General features: G+C 37.0%; 1 protein-coding gene across 1 annotated transcript in view; it reads right to left on the bottom strand.

Moving 5' to 3' along the window:
* Positions 1-2,883: 2,883 nt before the first annotated feature.
* LOC134659068 (uncharacterized) overlaps positions 2,884-17,735 on the bottom strand; it is a 46,924-nt gene continuing 32,072 nt past the window's right edge. Inside the window, exons 6-7 of the mRNA XM_063514674.1 lie at positions 10,939-11,096; positions 2,884-3,259 (exon numbers count right to left, since the gene is read on the bottom strand). Of these exons, the coding sequence (XP_063370744.1) occupies positions 2,936-3,259; positions 10,939-11,096 (482 nt within the window). The 3' untranslated portion in view covers positions 2,884-2,935. The remainder of the gene's footprint in view (positions 3,260-10,938; positions 11,097-17,735) is intronic.

The raw sequence follows: 17,735 nt of genomic DNA, 5'->3' as shown, positions 1-17,735 counted from the left end.
ATATTTAATTATTTCAGTCATGGAAGAAATTATAACCATATTACCAACTCATAAGACAAGTTCAATGCTCTCTCAAAACGATCTTGACGTGTCTTTTTATTACGAAACACACTTTTTAGGGTTCCGTAGCCAAATGGCAAAAAACGGAACCCTTATAGATTCGTCATGTCTGTCTGTCTGTCCGTCTGTCCGTCTGTCCGTCCGTATGTCACAGCCACTTTTCTCCGAAACTATAAGAACTATACTGTTGAAACTTGGTAAGTAGATGTATTCTGTGAACCGCATTAAGATTTTCACACAAAAATAGAAAAAAAACAATAAATTTTTGGGGTTCCCCATACTTCGAACTGAAACTCAAAATTTTTTTTTTCATCAAACCCATACGTGTGGGGTATCTATGGATAGGCCTTCAAAAATGATATTGAGGTTTCTAATATCATTTTTTTCTAAACTGAATAGTTTGCGCGAGAGACACTTCCAAAGTGGTAAAATGTGTGTCCCCCCCCCTGTAACTTCTAAAATAAGAGAATGATAAAACTAAAAAAAATATATGATGTACATTACCATGTAAACTTCCACCGAAAATTGGTTTGAACGAGATCTAGCAAGTAGTTTTTTTTTAATACGTCATAAATCGCCTAAATACGGAACCCTTCATGGGCGATTCCGACTCGCACTTGGCCGCTTTTTTCTAAATTAGTCACATCAAATATGTAACAATTATAAATCATATACGATTATTTACATTCTTTTACTATCATAAGTAGGTATATAAACTAATTTTTAAAAGCGTTTTCAATCATTTTCAATACAAAAGACACGTCAATATAGTTTACCTTGAATGAATGAAACAATGAATAAATGAATGAATGTTTATGCTAAAAAACGAACTATAAGAGTAAGCTAAGTGATCGTTATTCCAATTTCCGACGATTTAGCGCATCCCTGACTAAGTACGAGTATGTACTTATAAAGTTTCTCAAGCTAATCGAACCCGCGTTTGCTCAGTGGTCACTTAGTGAACCACTAAGTATGTGTGCTCGAACAAACTACTAGGTCGGCGTTCTGTGCGATTGCTGATTAATACTTACCCTACGTAGTACGTATCTATCTTTTTATTAGCTTTTTTATAAAATGGGAGCTTCGCCTACACAAGTGAAAAGAAACTGGCCAAGCAACTCAAGCAAGTAGAATAAAATTGAATTTTTAATTATTTGATGAAGCCTCACATTGTGATCGTGTCAAATGAATAGACAAGGCCATGGCAACTACGAAAGTTACGGAACCCTAAAAGTAGTAGTATAGACCTTATTCATAAAACTTGGCAAGCCTTTGTTATAATATGTCCCTTCTCAACACACGTACACGTGTCAAAATGACGTGATGGACAAAGATAAGCGATTATCAAGACTTTTTTGAGATACTTACTTGACAAGTGTTTATGAATAACGCTATTAAAGTGTACATAAAAGGAGTTGGATTAATGTTTCTGTCAATAAAAAAAAACCAGTGGATTTCAACATATTAACTATATTTCAGTTAATTATAATTTTCTTTACAATGTTACCGTAATTATTATAATAGTTGGTAGGAATGTTTTATTACATCACTTCACATCACGTTATTATATTATTAATAGTATACATAAGAATCTTAAATACCACCAATTTACTTGGAACATTATTTATTTTGTATTTATTTTATACAAGAAAATCAATATAAATAATGTTTTAGTCAATGCTACGTTATATTTACAACTTATACATATTATTAATAATTGAAAGTAAGTATAATTAAGGAACCATTTGAAATACTCAAATTACTCAATCAATAATTTTAAAGTTATAATTATAGGTGTTTTATACAAAAAAGTTGATTTTATTAATGTGAGTAGGCCAATTCTCTAGAATTTCATTGTAGATTGCCACTAAACTAACTCATTATACATATGTATCTACGAATGACCAAACAAAACAAATAGTTTTTTTTTCGTAATATAAGGTAATGAATAAATACAAAAATACCTTACCGTAACGTTACTTTATATTACATTAATTGTTAACATTTACACTTAGCTATTCTACAAAATAATACTGATTCAAGATGTCTGCTTAACTAAATACTTTTCATTGACTAGGACTTAGAAAACAACTAAATAAATAACAATATACAAAATAAATGCATTAACAGTCTCCTCTATATATAAACTGTTTAAATAATAAACTTAATTTATTATCATGTTAGATTAGCATTAAAACACATGAAAGAGAAAGTAATTAAACACATTTCGACTTCCATTGTACAGAAATACATACTGTCAAAATACAAATAACGCAAATATTTATTTTTCATAGTGTTAAAATTATAAGCCAATTGTATTGCGCTTTATTTTACAGTTATTCTTAAACAATATTTGGCTTGAAAATCAGCTCCTTCTACATTTTTTTTACCTAATCATAATCATTTATTTGTTGCAAACCATGGTTTAACCCTTTAAATGAATGTAACTGACTTATATTTAGATTACCTTAATATTACATTCCATACTTATTTACAATCATAAGATTTATTTTACAATCACTGGACTCAACATTAAGTTAAATTACAATTAGGTCAAATTTCAGGACAATCCTTTATTTTTATTAACACATGGTCACCCGAATATTGCGTCAATTGTTCAGACATTAATACACTAGATGAAAATTAAATAGGGACATTTATGTTAATTTTTGGCAAATAACAGTCCTAATTTATACTTCAAATTTATATAATATTACAAATACTGTTATATTTCAATGCCAATTTAGCTTCTCTATGGTGTTTTGTTTGTAAAATAACTCATTCAAAATACACATCTCCTTACAAACATCAAAAATTAAAAAAATAAATACCACCAACAATAAAAACGGAAAAACAAACAAAAATACCTTTAATTTCATACCACATACGGCCTAAACATATCAGCGGACCGGCCGCCATCTTGATTCATCGCCACCAATCCCCGTCTGTTGTCTAAATTCGAATTAAAGTTCGCCGCCGCTATTGCCCTCTCTCTCTCCAGCGCGATAATTCTGTCCCTGTCTAACATGGCGGGCGGTTTGACAGCTGTCATCTCTGCCAGCTGAGGTTTTTCCGGCTCTGTGGTAGGTTCTTTATTGGGTGCTTTTTTGTCGTCGCTCACGTGGTCTTTTTTCGTGTCGTGTTGAGCCTTTTTGGAGCGTTTCCACTTCATACGGCGGTTTTGGAACCAGATTTTTACCTGTTAGACAAATAAATAAGGATTTAATTAATTATCAGCAGCGGTAAATAATTTGGGACGATTTTAGTTACGTAATAATTAACATTTCGTAAATATTAACGAAAATGTAGGGATCTTTACTTTATTACTTTAGTACAAATCAGCTCTTAATACGGGCATATTCGAGTTTTAGTTATTGGATCCACATTCGACCTGAACAGCTTACCCAAACAAGTAGTAGAAACTTTAGACAAATATCCTGATAAAGCAAAGAGTACACTTAAGGGGACGGTATATGACGTTTTCGATTTAGACCTCACTTTGTGCAATCAATTTGTTCAATGAATGATTAATAACTGCATTAAATTATACGTAAATCTGTTCACGAAGAAGCCGTGTACCGGCTCTTCACGCCATATTTTTTTTTATTTGCTGTAATTATCTACAAATCGACACTAAAAGTGTCCAAAAATCAAAATATGGAGTTCCGTTTGAGCAAGACGCATTACAGTTTTGTCTTTGACAGTAATTGAGTTGTTGTGGGATTTTGAAGGCTAGATAACTAAACTACCAGATTATTATCTACTTATATTTTTACTCACAAATACAACACAGAAATTCAATCCCAAATGTAAACTTTCGTATAATTTCCATACATTGACGACATCACTCAAAACTCTTCTTCGAGTCAGATGGCCGTTGGCCTTGCATCGAAGCAGACGTGTACGTCGTCGTAGCTCGTTTTTGACATTATTATAGACATTTCATCATATACGCATACGAAAATGTATACCAGTAGATAAATTGTATTTCATAAAATAGGGTAAATAAATATAATCACGTCGAGCTCCAGTCAAATTTTAAATGTGAGTTGTTGTTATTTACGGGTCGTAACGGTCGAAAACAGCAGTAAATTATCCTAAAACAATACGATTACAATCGAATTTAAGTAACTTGTTCCTTCAAAACCCGCTTAAAATGAAAAAAGTTTAAAGACTCGTTTTACTGATTGGGACTGATTTTCATTATGCTGGTATCAATTTTGCGTCATTATAAAAATGTATATGACTTCTGTACGTCAATGACTTTTGATGTCAATTAATTGTAATCTTGTATTTATGTTAGAGAATATTATATGTTCATTTAAATATTACTCATCTATTAATACGAAGCGTAATTCGTTTAATACCTAAAGACTTGCAGTGTCTACACCTACTTTGTTGACGTTCATTCCGTCTATGTATGCGATTACGTAACGTGCTGTTCTGATAATCTTCAAGAATCAAGATAATTAATAACGGCAAGACCAGCATTTAGTACCAGCGAGTTTTGCGGATTTGGAGACCGAGATGAAGCTTACAGGCCAATATCGCTGCGGCCTGGCCTGCTTATTGTTATGTGTATAAATCGAATGTTATATTAATTTACTATAAAAAACAATGTTTTATTTCAATGACATTCTGTGCGTAGAGGTATGTATGTTTCGGTGATTATAAGAATTATGTCCACACAATAATCGTGCAAAGCAGAGACTGCATTATTTCTTTACGGTATAAGCGGTAAGGAAAAACTCATTGGTATCCTGGCTCGTACCAATGAGTTTTTCGGAACTTATGTACGAAATATCATTTGATATTTACCACTAGCTTTTCGGTGAAGGAGGAAACATCGTGAGGAAACCTGCATACTCGTAGTGCATACATTTGCGAAGAAATTCAAAGCTGTGTGTGAAGTCCCCAATCCGCATTGGGCTAGCGTTGAGATTATTGTCTATACAGGGTGGTCCAAACCGTGACGTCCAAAAATCGTGGGCTATCATAATGTACCTCATATGTATGTTAGCCGATTTTTCGTAGTTTTCAAGTTATGATTTTTTAAGCTTTTAACTTTTCCTATGAAATTCCGGGGTTCCCATACAGAGTGGCTGAAAAATAACTGCATTCCGTTGCCAGGGAGGTGTTGGGATTATACTGAGCAACTTTTATTATGGGACCAACCCCGAAATCGCGAAAAAAAAATTGGCTTTTTATACATTTTGGCTAGTCCATTTTCTATGGAAGGGTAATTTTTTTTCGCGGTTTCGGGGTTGGCCCCATTGTAAAAGTTGCTCAGTATAATCCCAAAACCTCCCTGGCAACGGAAATGCAGTTATTTTTTAGCCACTCTGTATGGGAACCCCGGAATTTCATATGAAAAGTTAAAAGTAAAAAAAAATCATAACTCGATAACTACGAAAAATCGGCTAACATACATGGGGTATATTCTGATAGCCCACGACGTGAGGAATCTAAAAAAAAAATTTTTGGACGTCAAGGTTTGGACCACCCTGTATATAGGCTGAATTATTATTATTATTTATAGGCGGTACGGTACCGTTATTATTTATCAATACCGCTTCGTTTTGAAGGTACTATACCTGTTGAAATATAAAGTACGGTACCGGTATAAAATTGCAGCAGGTACAACTATTTTTTATAGGTGTACAGTCAGCTGCAGAGAAAAGGTACCACCCCTGCATACAATCTTCTATGCAGGGGTGACCTGCAGCTGACTGTACCTAAACCATCACTGACCGAGCGTAGGCGAAGGTCTCCGTTTCAGCTTGGGCAAAAATACTTTCGTTTGTTCGAATGTTCTCCTTTGCATATCACATTTCTCAAATATCTCGAGAAAATTTGTAAGCAGGTTCGGTAGTTGGATATAATTACTCGGTTTCTTTTTTTTTATAAGTTCTAATAGGCAGAGATTGTCATAAAGGACTTAAGCGACAGTAGGGTCTGTGGTACTTAAGACCATTGTGATTATTCGTACGACCGAAGATTCGGTTTCGGTTTCGGTTTCGGCCAGTTTCGGCCATAAAATCATGTTTCAGCCGTAGTTTCGGTTTCGGCCAAAAAACGGCCGAATCTTTCGGCCTGGCCGAAACATACGAAATAGTACTTCGTATTATGAAACTAAACTATGTGACAAAGACCAAAAGTTGGGGAGCAAGTAGGACAACAATATTTATATATACAGAAATTTGTGTTTCGGTCGGACACTAATTATTAGGTACTTACTGATTACGCTGCGCCGCGTGGAACGTGAGGTGCGTTGGGGTAAGTACATACAAATCATTCAAGAAAAAAATCCCTTTTAAGATAACTCGTGTGTCTGCCCCTAATAGACTAATTCAATTGAAATTTGGTACACATTTTTCACATATGACAAAGAGTCGGTGATCCAAAGATGGACTAGTAACGTAAATAAATAAACTTTTAACTTTGCGGCCATTTTTTTGTATCGTGTGATATATCAGATATTAAATTATAAGATATTTACTAATAATAAGCATTGGTCACGTAAATTATTTTTAGTCTTTTTTTGCAAGTATGAATGATATAGAACATTATTTCAATTATTTTTAAAATTAAGCCTATCCAAAGGCGACTTGGAAGATGTGTCATGGGGATCTACATTCGTTGGGTGAAAAACAAGTTTTTTTGTCTAATTATCGTTTAAAACACAATCGATCGGCAATAACGCGGGCACATAAAACAAAAAACTTCTTTTTTCACTCATAAAACTCCTTAACCCTAATAAGAGCTAAACAAAAACAAGTGCGAGTCGGACTCGCATTCTAAGGGTTCCGTATATTAAGTTTGTCTCACGCTTGACTATAGGTAAAGAACTACTTTGTGTATTATTTTCAAAATTTTAGATCCAGTTGTTTCGGAAAAAGTGGGCGGAGAATGATAATTTTTTGCCTATTTTCATGAATAACTGCTGAACTATTAATCCTAAAATTATAAAAAAAAAATATCTTTGAGATTCTTACAATGAGCTCTTTTATTTACTCTATTATGTAACACTATATAGTTTAAAAAACATATTTTTTAATTTTTTCATTTACCCCCCCCAAAAATGGCTAACGTATTTCAAATTCTTTAAAATACATTTTATTTACGTTACACGTCCATCTTTAGGTCACAAATTTACATTTGTGTGCCAAATTTACATATGTGTGCCAAATTTCAACTGAATTGGTCCAGTAGTTTCGGAGAAAATAGACTGTGACAGACGGACGGACAGACAGACAGACGCACGAAGAATTATATGTATATGCACTTATCCCAATGCACCTCTCGTTTACGCTGCGCGGGGTTCATTGCCGCTCCTACCGCCGTAAGTGTAAGTACAACTACATCATCAAGGCTACGATCGAAGATAATCAGTTCAGCACTGAAATAATAGCGGTGGAATGCCAGTATAATATTTAATTATTTATTTTAATTTTATAAATTTAATAGCAAAATAAATAGCGAATATACGATACTCGTACAAGTAAATCTGTAAAGATCTTAGGGGTACATCAGCCGACATATATTATTAAATTTTATTTTGTCGGCCTTAATTAAATTTCCACCCTGCCGAAACTTTATTTATTTAAATTTCTAATTGAATTGATTTTTCGCCTTATGAATAACCGTATAGAGTAGTAAATAACATTTTACATCTGACTTAATGACATCTGGGTTTATTCGGTTTAACTTTACAAAACGCGTATCTCGACAAAGCCATAATATGCAGAAAATAGTTAACAATCAAATGAATTAAATTAGAATTTAAATACGTCACGTGTGACATGAACAGACAAGGAGAGCAAGATTTAATATATTGTTTCTCTTTCTTCTTTCAATGGAACGTTTTTACAGTTTCTGTTCCTCAAAAGAGGTCAGTAGTTAACACTAAACTCAAAACGCTATCTTAAAAAAACTTGATGGGTCAATGACCTGTCCCAGTAAAGTGAGGTAGTGTGCGTGAAGTGCGCTTGTGTGTGAAATGGGGTAAATTGACAGAATCTGAAAATTTACCCACCTCTACCGTCACCTTAAGAAAGCACTGATTAATGTAAGATATAACTAGTATTAACATGTCAGCACTAACTAACTGTAACAAAACAATATAAGTTCACATATAAGGCTAAGCTTAGTTTAAATAATCTCCAAATATAGAGATTGTAACTGAGATCGATTGTACAACTAACCTCTTGATTGAAAATAAACAGATTAAATTTGAATTTTTTTTTTAATAAAAAAAAATATATTTTTTTTACCTGTTTTGGATATGATAATGTGACAGTTACATTTTTTTTTCTGGCGTACTTCCTGCAGTTACATTTCTTTAACCAAAATGTCACCTTTGACACTGACAAATCAGTATCATATTGGAAACAAACCGTATACTTAACTAAAACTCGTATTGGCCCGTTGGTAGCAATAGAGTTTGCTGTTACTACATTTAATTTACTTTGCTTAATAGCATCATAATACTTTAACGTCTAAACTAGCTAGTACATAAAAGTAATTTAAACTAGAACAATAAAATACGCAACCGCATAATATTCGAGGTTTATGTACTGTAAAATTAGGATAAGCCACAATCCACTTGGGATTGGGATCATAAAACACTCAACATAAAACTACTGCAGTTTATACATAATATCTGGAAGACCGAGCTATGTTCGGAAAACATAAAAACTCAAAAATGCGCGTTTTCCCAGAGATAAGACCTAACTAGATCGATTTTTCGCCCCCGAAAACCCCCATATAGTAAATTTCATCGAAATCGGTAGAACTGAGGCTAAAGGCACGGAACCCTAAAAAGTAACATACAAAAGCAATACAAAATACATAACACCTTTGAGTTAAAAAACAAACGACAAGTGCCACATTTATTATTATGATAGTAAATAGTAGAGACCCTCTGAGATTATCCCTCAAACCGAAGGCAAGCGTGTTTACTACTTCACTGCCACCCCCTTCGATCAACACGGAAGGGATGCGGCATTCGCACTATTTCCCCTCTGCCTAGGTACAAGATCAACTGATCTAGCGCGTGTAATAAAACTAGTTGCGCTCGGATTTTTAACTAGACCGAGTCCAGACGCGCGAGTGAACACAGCAGCAGAAAAAATGCCTAATTGCTCGGTTTTTTGTTGTAAAAAGAGGTCGGGGACATCAAATTTACAAAAAGAAGGTGTTATATTTCACACGTAATATTTTTTTACATGTCATACGTTTAATTATATTTAAACACAATTATTATATTTTAGTCTCATGTAATTGCTGGATTTATCGATTTTTCTCGCCCAGTACAAAATGCGGATCGGTCGAGCAACAAATCCGACTTCTCATCTCTTGACGAAAATGTGTTAGTGTGCGTGTTGTGACACTTGTGACTCGTCCGTACACAAAAACAGATCGAGGTGTGCAAGATTTGTCTGTGTAGGGTGTCATTTTCTATGTATTTGTGTCGTCATTACAGATTGGATTTTGTATGCAAGTGTGTGTGAAGTGCGACTGTGTGCACGTTCCCCCCCGCGAAAAATGGCAGAATGATTTGAATGTCAAGATATCGCTTGGGCCTATCCCTTCCGACCTGTCGGAAGCCCGTGTTGATCGAAGGCCACCCCCCATTTGTAAATCGAGAGGGTGAAACTAGGGGTTTTTATAGTCGCAACTTTACATTTGGTAATCCTGTCATGAAACTTATATGTACCTAGTCAAAATATCCTCGACAAATCTTAGGTTTGAAATTAAATATTCTAGTTAAAATAAATTAAATCTCAAAGTTACAATAAATGTCAGAGTAGGTAAAATAAGACACCGATGATTTTCAGGCTGAGCAAACGGACAAAGGTAGGTAATACCTACTAGGTATAGGTAGTTTTGACCTAATTATAAGTAAGTATTAATTACCCTTTTGACATGTAAAGTTTGTAATTTTATGAATAAAGGAATATGAATATGGCTCTTCTACGACTCCTTGAAATCGATTCCAATTTAGCAATTTTTAATGGTTTTGGTACGACCTGGACGTCACGTCGGATGCCGGATCGTCTTGGTAATTGGCTCGCATGGCACGGACGACTTTCACTTCATTTCGCATCGATCAGCGCTGGCGATCTTCAAAGTCGTATCAAAACCAGTAACATATTGTTCTTAACTGAATCGGGTTCCTTGAGGTTCATGTGCAAAGGGCCGAAACAGACTAACCAGTAGGCGCCTAGGCGCGGGCGACGCGTCTTGTCAAGGAGAGCGTGCGGTGCGCGTAAGTAATAGAGAGGCAGATATATCTGTGTCTCAGTCAGCATGAGGCTAATAGTAGCGACTTCGAACCGCTTGGGCCGCGACAGGTACTTGTTCATACGGATCTGTTTCTCCTGGTGATAGAGTGAGTGGCAGATATACCTGTGTCTCAGTCAGCATGAGGCTAGTAGCGACCTCTAACCGCTTGGGCCGCGACAGGTACTTGTTCATACGGATCTGTTTCTCCTGGTGATAGAGTGAGAGGCAGATATACCTGTGTCTCGGTCAGCATGAGGCTAGTGGCGACTTCGAACCGCTTGGACCGCGACAGGTACTTGTTCATACGGATCTGTTTCTCCTGGTGATAGAGTGAGAGGCAGATATACCTGTGTCTCGGTCAGCATGAGGCTAGTAGCGACCTCGAACCACTTGGGCCGCGATAGATGGCGATAGGTACTTGTTCATGTGGAACTGTTGCTCCTAGTGATAGAGTGAGTGACAGATATACCTGTATCTCAGTCAGCATGAGGCTAGTAGCGACCTCGAACCGCTTGGGCCGCGATAGATGGCGATAGGTACTTGTTCATGCGGATCTGTTTCTCCTGGTGATAGAGTGAGTGACAGATATACCTGTGTCTCAGTCAGCATGAGGCTAGTAGCGACCTCGAACCGCTTGGGCCGCGATAGATACTTGTTCATTCGGAATTGCTTCTCCAGTTCCAGTAACTGTTGCGAGGTGAAGGCGGTGCGCGGGCGCCGAGTCTTGCCGAGCAGCGCGTGGGGCGCGCCTGAAACAAAATGGCTGGTGAAATTCTAAATTCAAATATGAATAAAGTTGAACCGAGATAAGTCTTCAACAGGACAGGACAGGACAGGGCCAGATAGCTTGGAAAAGCTCATTATGACTGGCCTCATGGCAAGGAATCGTAGGGATGGACGTATGTCCACACGTTGGGCGGACAGAATAACGTTGGTGACAAACGCCACATGCTAGCATGCACTGGGCCCAGGACAGAGCGGCCTGGAGAGCACTGGTGAAGTGCCCACAATTGTCACGTCCCTCAGCCATGAGGTTACGACAGGGAAGAAGAGAAGAAGTCTTCAACGATTTTATAGCACACGCTGTGCAAATGTTTAGGACGACTCACGTTAGATCGGGCCGTGTCCGAGCCGGAGCTTCCGGCGCTTCGTTTTCTATGGAAAGCATCACGTCACGTGATCACCTGTCATAGCTGTCATAGAAAATTAAACGCCGGAAGCTCTGGCTCGGACACGGCCCGGTCGGCCCGGGTCTAACGTGAAGTCATCCCTTATTTTAAACGTCAAACTTCTATGAAATTATGAGTTATGACGTATAAATAACACTTGCACTGCGTGATGTGCTATCAAAATCAGTGCAGGCTTATCTTATGGTCTAACTCTAATTATGCATTATGATAAATGTTACACTTTTTAGGAATTAAATTTACATTTATTTGCTACACGCTTTCGTAATCGTAATTTTACTTAAAACATAATATAAGCAACCTATTACGTATGTATAACATTTTATTTTATTTTGGATCTTGTCGAGGACTTCCGGGGTGCCCTAGGACAGACAACAACTAACACAACAATTTTATTATGCAAAACAGTTGTCTTTTCTAATTCTGGATGAGTGGATACGAGTATATGCCTCGTTGAAATTAAATGAGGCAAGTATTGAATCTTCATAATATTTTAAGCAAGTCAGTAATAACCAGTTACAAATCAAACAGCCAACGATTAAAGCGCATTTCAAACACAAAATAAAACTAAACGAATTTAAAGCGGCCATTACGGCCACGCCGAGAAACGTCACGTTCGGTCAACATTACAAACATTACAATCATGCGTTATTGATTTTTGATTCCAGCACTTGAGCACGATCGCCTGTGCCTTTAATTTGTTTTTAAATTTCTCGGGAGACGCGTTCGAATTTAGAAAAATTTAACCTGATTTGTTATTGACTAGCTTTTGCCCGCTTTCGTCTGCGTGGAATTAGTGACAGCAGCTATAGTAAGTATAGCGCCTGGATACAGTTTAATGGCAATCATTCAATTTTCACCCTCTTTAGAGATGATTTCCGACATAAAAACTATCCTATGTCCTTCCTCGGGACTCAAATTATCTCTTTACTACTAACTAAATCGGTTCAGCGGTTTACGCGTGAAAAGGTAACACACAGACAGACAGATACACTTTTGAATTTATAATATTAGTATGGATTTGACGTTCGCAGTGCCTTATTAATTATTATGTCTAATAAGAAAATAGCTTTTATTAGGGTAACAAACAAATTAATACAATTATAATATAACTAGAAATAAAATAAAAAACACAAACTACCTATAAAATAAAATAAAACACAAACTACATACCTATAAACTTACCTACCTATAAAACCAATTATAAAAAGAACACACCATCCAACAAATCAAGAAAATTAATAACTGAAGACTAGATTGGGAAATTGAAGAACAAAACACTACCTACATAATGTTTTAGCCTTATAAATTATAATACAAAATCCGGTTGAGATTTAAATATTTCGAATGTAACTTCAGGTGTGTGGTTTTGCATTAAAAGGGGTTAGTTCCTTTTTTTGTAGTTCCGACGCGTTTAACAAAAAAAAAACTGTACTACGGATTTTTTTTCATAAGTAGGTTCAGGTTCAAAGATTAATCAATAAATAAGTTACATCACTAACATAGGTTAAGCATATAATAAGCTACATAATGTACATATTCTGAAATAAAGATGCATCTCATTTTAATTAATCATATTATAATAACCCTCAAAAATCCGTTCCTATACTCGATTTAAACTTATTCCATAAACTATTAGGTAGGTAGGTACATTAACGTCATTAACCAAATCACATCAGCAAAACAGTTATATTAAGTATAAACATCGTATAAATTTCACCATTCAATCAACATCACCCCTAAAAAAGACCCAAACGTCACCGCTCTCGCCAAAACTGACAGATGCGTTCGGAAACTTATCACAAAAATAAACACGCACAAATGTCGCTGTTAGCTAATTGATAATTATCATTTTTATAGGCTTAGCGGCGCTTTGATAAATATGTATTAGCGTAATTGCGTTGCGTAGTGTTAATTTGTATTGTTATCTGTATCTTGTTAGTTTAAGCTTGTATGATTGCGATGGAAATTATAGAAATTGGTTTTGACGATGTTTGATTTTTAGTGTTAATGTTTTTTTCTAGTTTCTGGTCGTAACTTTGCCTGAGTAGATGTCGTAAAACTAATAAGATAGCTTGCTAGTATTGAAACTTTTTAGGTATAGTACTTACTTACCTAGATAAATAATGAGCCGCGTCATAGAGAAAAAAATGGCCGCGTTTTCAGTTGGCCTTCTTGAGGTTTTTTTAAGAGCCTTTTCTAGGCCAGGCACATTTGCCCTTGTGAGTAGTCTCAGCTAATCTTATCTTAACCTTTTTCTAGGGTGCTATAGGTCAATAGGTCATAAGCGACGGCGGAGTTGATACTTATCATTTATAAATAACTAGATCTTGCCCGTGACTTTCTGCGTGGAATCATGAAACTACCTTATGTCCTTCCCCGGACCTCAAACTATTCCATACCAAATTTCATCTAAATCGGTTCAGTAATTTAAGCGTAAAGAGGAAACAAACAGAGTTTTGCATTTTTAATATTAGTATTTAGTAGTAAGTATTAGTAGTCCTGTTTCCGAAGTTACCCTGACAAACCTACACTTTTTTAAGAATAAAGTCGATATTCCTCTACCCCCGTCCGGACCGGAACCCACGTCCCTGTCATCGCTAATTGGGCCCGCCCATAAATTCGGCCATAAACAGAACCTGACGCTTGTCTAAGACACGTAAATCTTTTCCAATTCCAATATGGCGCCGGTTCGCGTGGGGAGATGCTCTGCTTTCCATTAAATAGGTCGATTGGGAGGGAGAACTCTGGACAAACTATGCCTTGGTAATTTTATGGGGACCACTGATTAACCGATTCATTGCGTGTTCCATTTTCGAAAACTTTTGGCTGTGGCGGCGAACAATTATTTCATGACACGGCGACTATAGAGTGCCTTACGCCAAAGAATATGATGGCACGCCTATCGTGTCATACCCCACATGTTAAAAACATTGATGACACGCCTGTTGTGCCATCCGCACCGAAACGGGTTAAAGCTGAAAACAAATTATCGGACGCGGCTGAGGGACGCGGCTGACGCGCGCGACATAAAAGTGTGCACAGTCAGGAACATCCAGCGCGCCAGATTTCTGTCGGATGTCCGAAGGCTCAAGGTTACGTCCACGGCTTACCTCCGATAGTTTGCACAGTTCAGTGTATATTCATTATCTAGATACCTATAAGTCGCGGCTGTGAGCCGCGTCCGTCAGCCACGTCCGATAATTTGTTACCAGCTTAACAGTCCGTCGGACGATAGCGGCCTGTCAGTTGTTGGGGACTGTCAACTTTTTGTTCTAACTGACAGGCCGATGTCGGCCGGCGGACTGTTAATCAGCCCCTTTAGCTTAGCCTAGATATCTTAAGGGGCTAACGCAAAATTTTAGATTTTATTTTGAACTAACGACCCGCCCTGGCTTCACACGGGTAAATCTTAACAAAATAAATTATATACCTAAACTTTCCTGACTGAAAGGTTAAATCCGGATGAAATTCCGTTCAGTAGTGTTTGAGTTAATCGCGAACATACAATCAGACAGACGCGGCGGGGGACTTTGTTAGGGTTCCGTACCTAAAAAGGAAGAAACGGAACCCTTATAGGATCACTCGTATTTGTCTGTCTGTCCGACCTCCCCCCCCTCCATCCCTTAATCTCCAAAACTACTGGGTCTAAAACTTTGAAAAAAAAAATACACAAAATAGTTCTTTACCTATAGATGACAGGAAACCCTATTAGAAATGTGCAGTCAAGTGTGAGTCGGACTTAATGTACTTGCGTACATTGGAACGCAAGTCCGACTCGCACTTAGCCGGTTTTTTATAAGATGTATTGATTTAAACTAATTTTAATAATTGCCAAATGCCATGAAAAATATTGCACTGAACTGTACGGTCTGTACGGAACCCTAAAAACCATAGTAGAGTAACTAAGCGAGTTAGTTTTCTCGGCAGCTTATAAATAACAGGGAGGCCGTGACTTACGGAAGCCTGTTTGACCGCCTGCGTTTGGTTCAGGGTTCGATTCCCGCCACTTTGTATGTGTCAGAGGGTGTATTTTTGTATGTTCTTGATATAATGTGGCTACCACCAGTTTGGCACTGAGATAAACGCTAACGAGAACGTAACTTACTTTACAGTAGATGCTACTTTCCCGCACGTAGTGCGTAAATAAGCACTTTTCGTTACTAAGTCAAATATTTAAAGGGGCATATGTACTGTAAAACGTTGTACGATACACGTGCGAATAGGGAAATCGCAACTCGTGTCGACTCCCTTCGGTCGTGTTTTAATATATCGCCACTCGGTTCGAATTTCCTGTTTTCCGCACTTGTATCGTAAATAACTATTATAGTACATATGGTGCTACTTTACCGCCCTAGTGCGTTAATTTGCTGAATACGTGCTTATGTCGAAAATTTAAAGGATCATATGTACTGTACAATAAGTTTTTGGCAAAAATTTCATTTTTGGTACACGCTTTTATCGCTGACTGTACTTTTCTTACGACAGACAACTAATACTCATCGAGACAATTCTAAAAACCCCTAACACAATTAGGTTGCGTTGTTTCATCACAGAGTTCCTATGGCCACCTCCTGTCTCCATCATCAGATCAGCTCGATGGTACCATAATATTGCATTGTCACCCGACTTACATGTGTATGCAAAATTTCAGCTCAATCGGAAACCGGGAAGTGGATCAAATTTAACTTGCAAGATTCCATTACAAGTTAGTTACATCAGTTACATACAGGTCGAGTTCCTATGGCCACCTCCTGTCTCCATCATCAGATCAGCTCGATGGTACCTACCATAATATTGCATTGTCACCCGACTTACATGTGTATGCAAAATTTCAGCTCAATCGGAAACCGGGAAGTGGATCAAATTTAACTTGCAAGATTCCATTACATAGTTAGTTACATTACAGGTCGACCTAATAAAAGCGTGTTAAAAAAAGTACTGAGGTTGACTGAAGTAGCATGACAAATAGAAACGTTTCCGAGAAAATACGACGGAAAACAATTGTGCACAAGCTGTTTATATCGCCAAATTATTTATTGTAAAACGATAACCCAACATACTATATATACATGTATATGGACCCCGGGGGAGGGTGGGGTAAGGCGGACCCGAATCGAATTACGTTGATTGCCGTCTTGCGCTCAGCCGGGCGACTTAACGTCATTGTCCTGTTTGTTCGTGACAACGCGCATGTGCTGATACCGCGGAAATGTGTTAGAATTGTCGATTGTATGTGATTACTTTGTACAAGGTAGGACAGACAGACACAATAATCCATTAGTTATACAGGGTGACATGGTTTGAACGCATTGCTGTAGGGTCCCCGGCAAGCTCGGTTCTCAAACAAACATAGTTACGCTCTCATTTTAAAACGAGTAGCTAGTTTGCTCTGAAACTGTGCACTTACAATAGGATAAGGAAGGTATATAATTATGTCACCGTAAAATTGTAAACACTCGTCATATTATAATCTCGCTAGTTACATTATAAACTGATGACGGTAGGGAGATTATAATCTAACCTAACCTAACCTACGTTAGATTATAAACTAACGGGTTCAGAATCTTACGGTGTCATATATATGCCTGTAATAAGTTTATGTAGCTTCAGATAGCATAGTTAAAAAAATACAGCGAATTTAAGATTTTCATACAAATCTTGTTTTTGCTCTATTTCGTTTGTTTTGTAAACTGAAGCTATATTAACTAATTACAGACCTAGATATAGGTACCTCATGTCATTGTACCTATGTGCAAAGTCTCATTACAATCCAACATGTAGTTTTAAAATGAGAACGAAATTCCGTTTGTATGGTGTATTTTTTCAAAATTGTAGACCCAATAGTTTCGGAGATAAAGGGGGGAATGGTCGGACAGACAGACAAACAGATGCACGAGTGATTCTATAAAGGTTCTGTTTTTTCCTGTGGTTCGGAACCTGAGAATAAAAATTGAGAAATTGGAATTTTCAACCAAATACACTGACTTTAAATATCACACCATATTCACCCAAAACTGTCACCATCCGTCTACAGAACCCTAAACTAAATCCTCCAACCACATATTTATGGCAAGTGTCATCGCAAATGGGGTAAGATTACCCCGGCGGGGTATTTACCCCATCACAAGGGTGATAAAAGGAAAGCGGGACATGTTTTACAACTGGTGCGATTTAGGGGTGACTGATGGTGCTTTTGAT

Source organism: Cydia amplana, chromosome 24 (genome assembly GCF_948474715.1).
Source record: "Cydia amplana chromosome 24, ilCydAmpl1.1, whole genome shotgun sequence".
In the NCBI taxonomy this organism is placed as follows: Eukaryota; Metazoa; Arthropoda; class Insecta; order Lepidoptera; family Tortricidae; genus Cydia; species Cydia amplana.
Note: the sequence above shows the minus strand (reverse complement) of the source record. Positions and strands in the feature narration are given on the sequence as shown.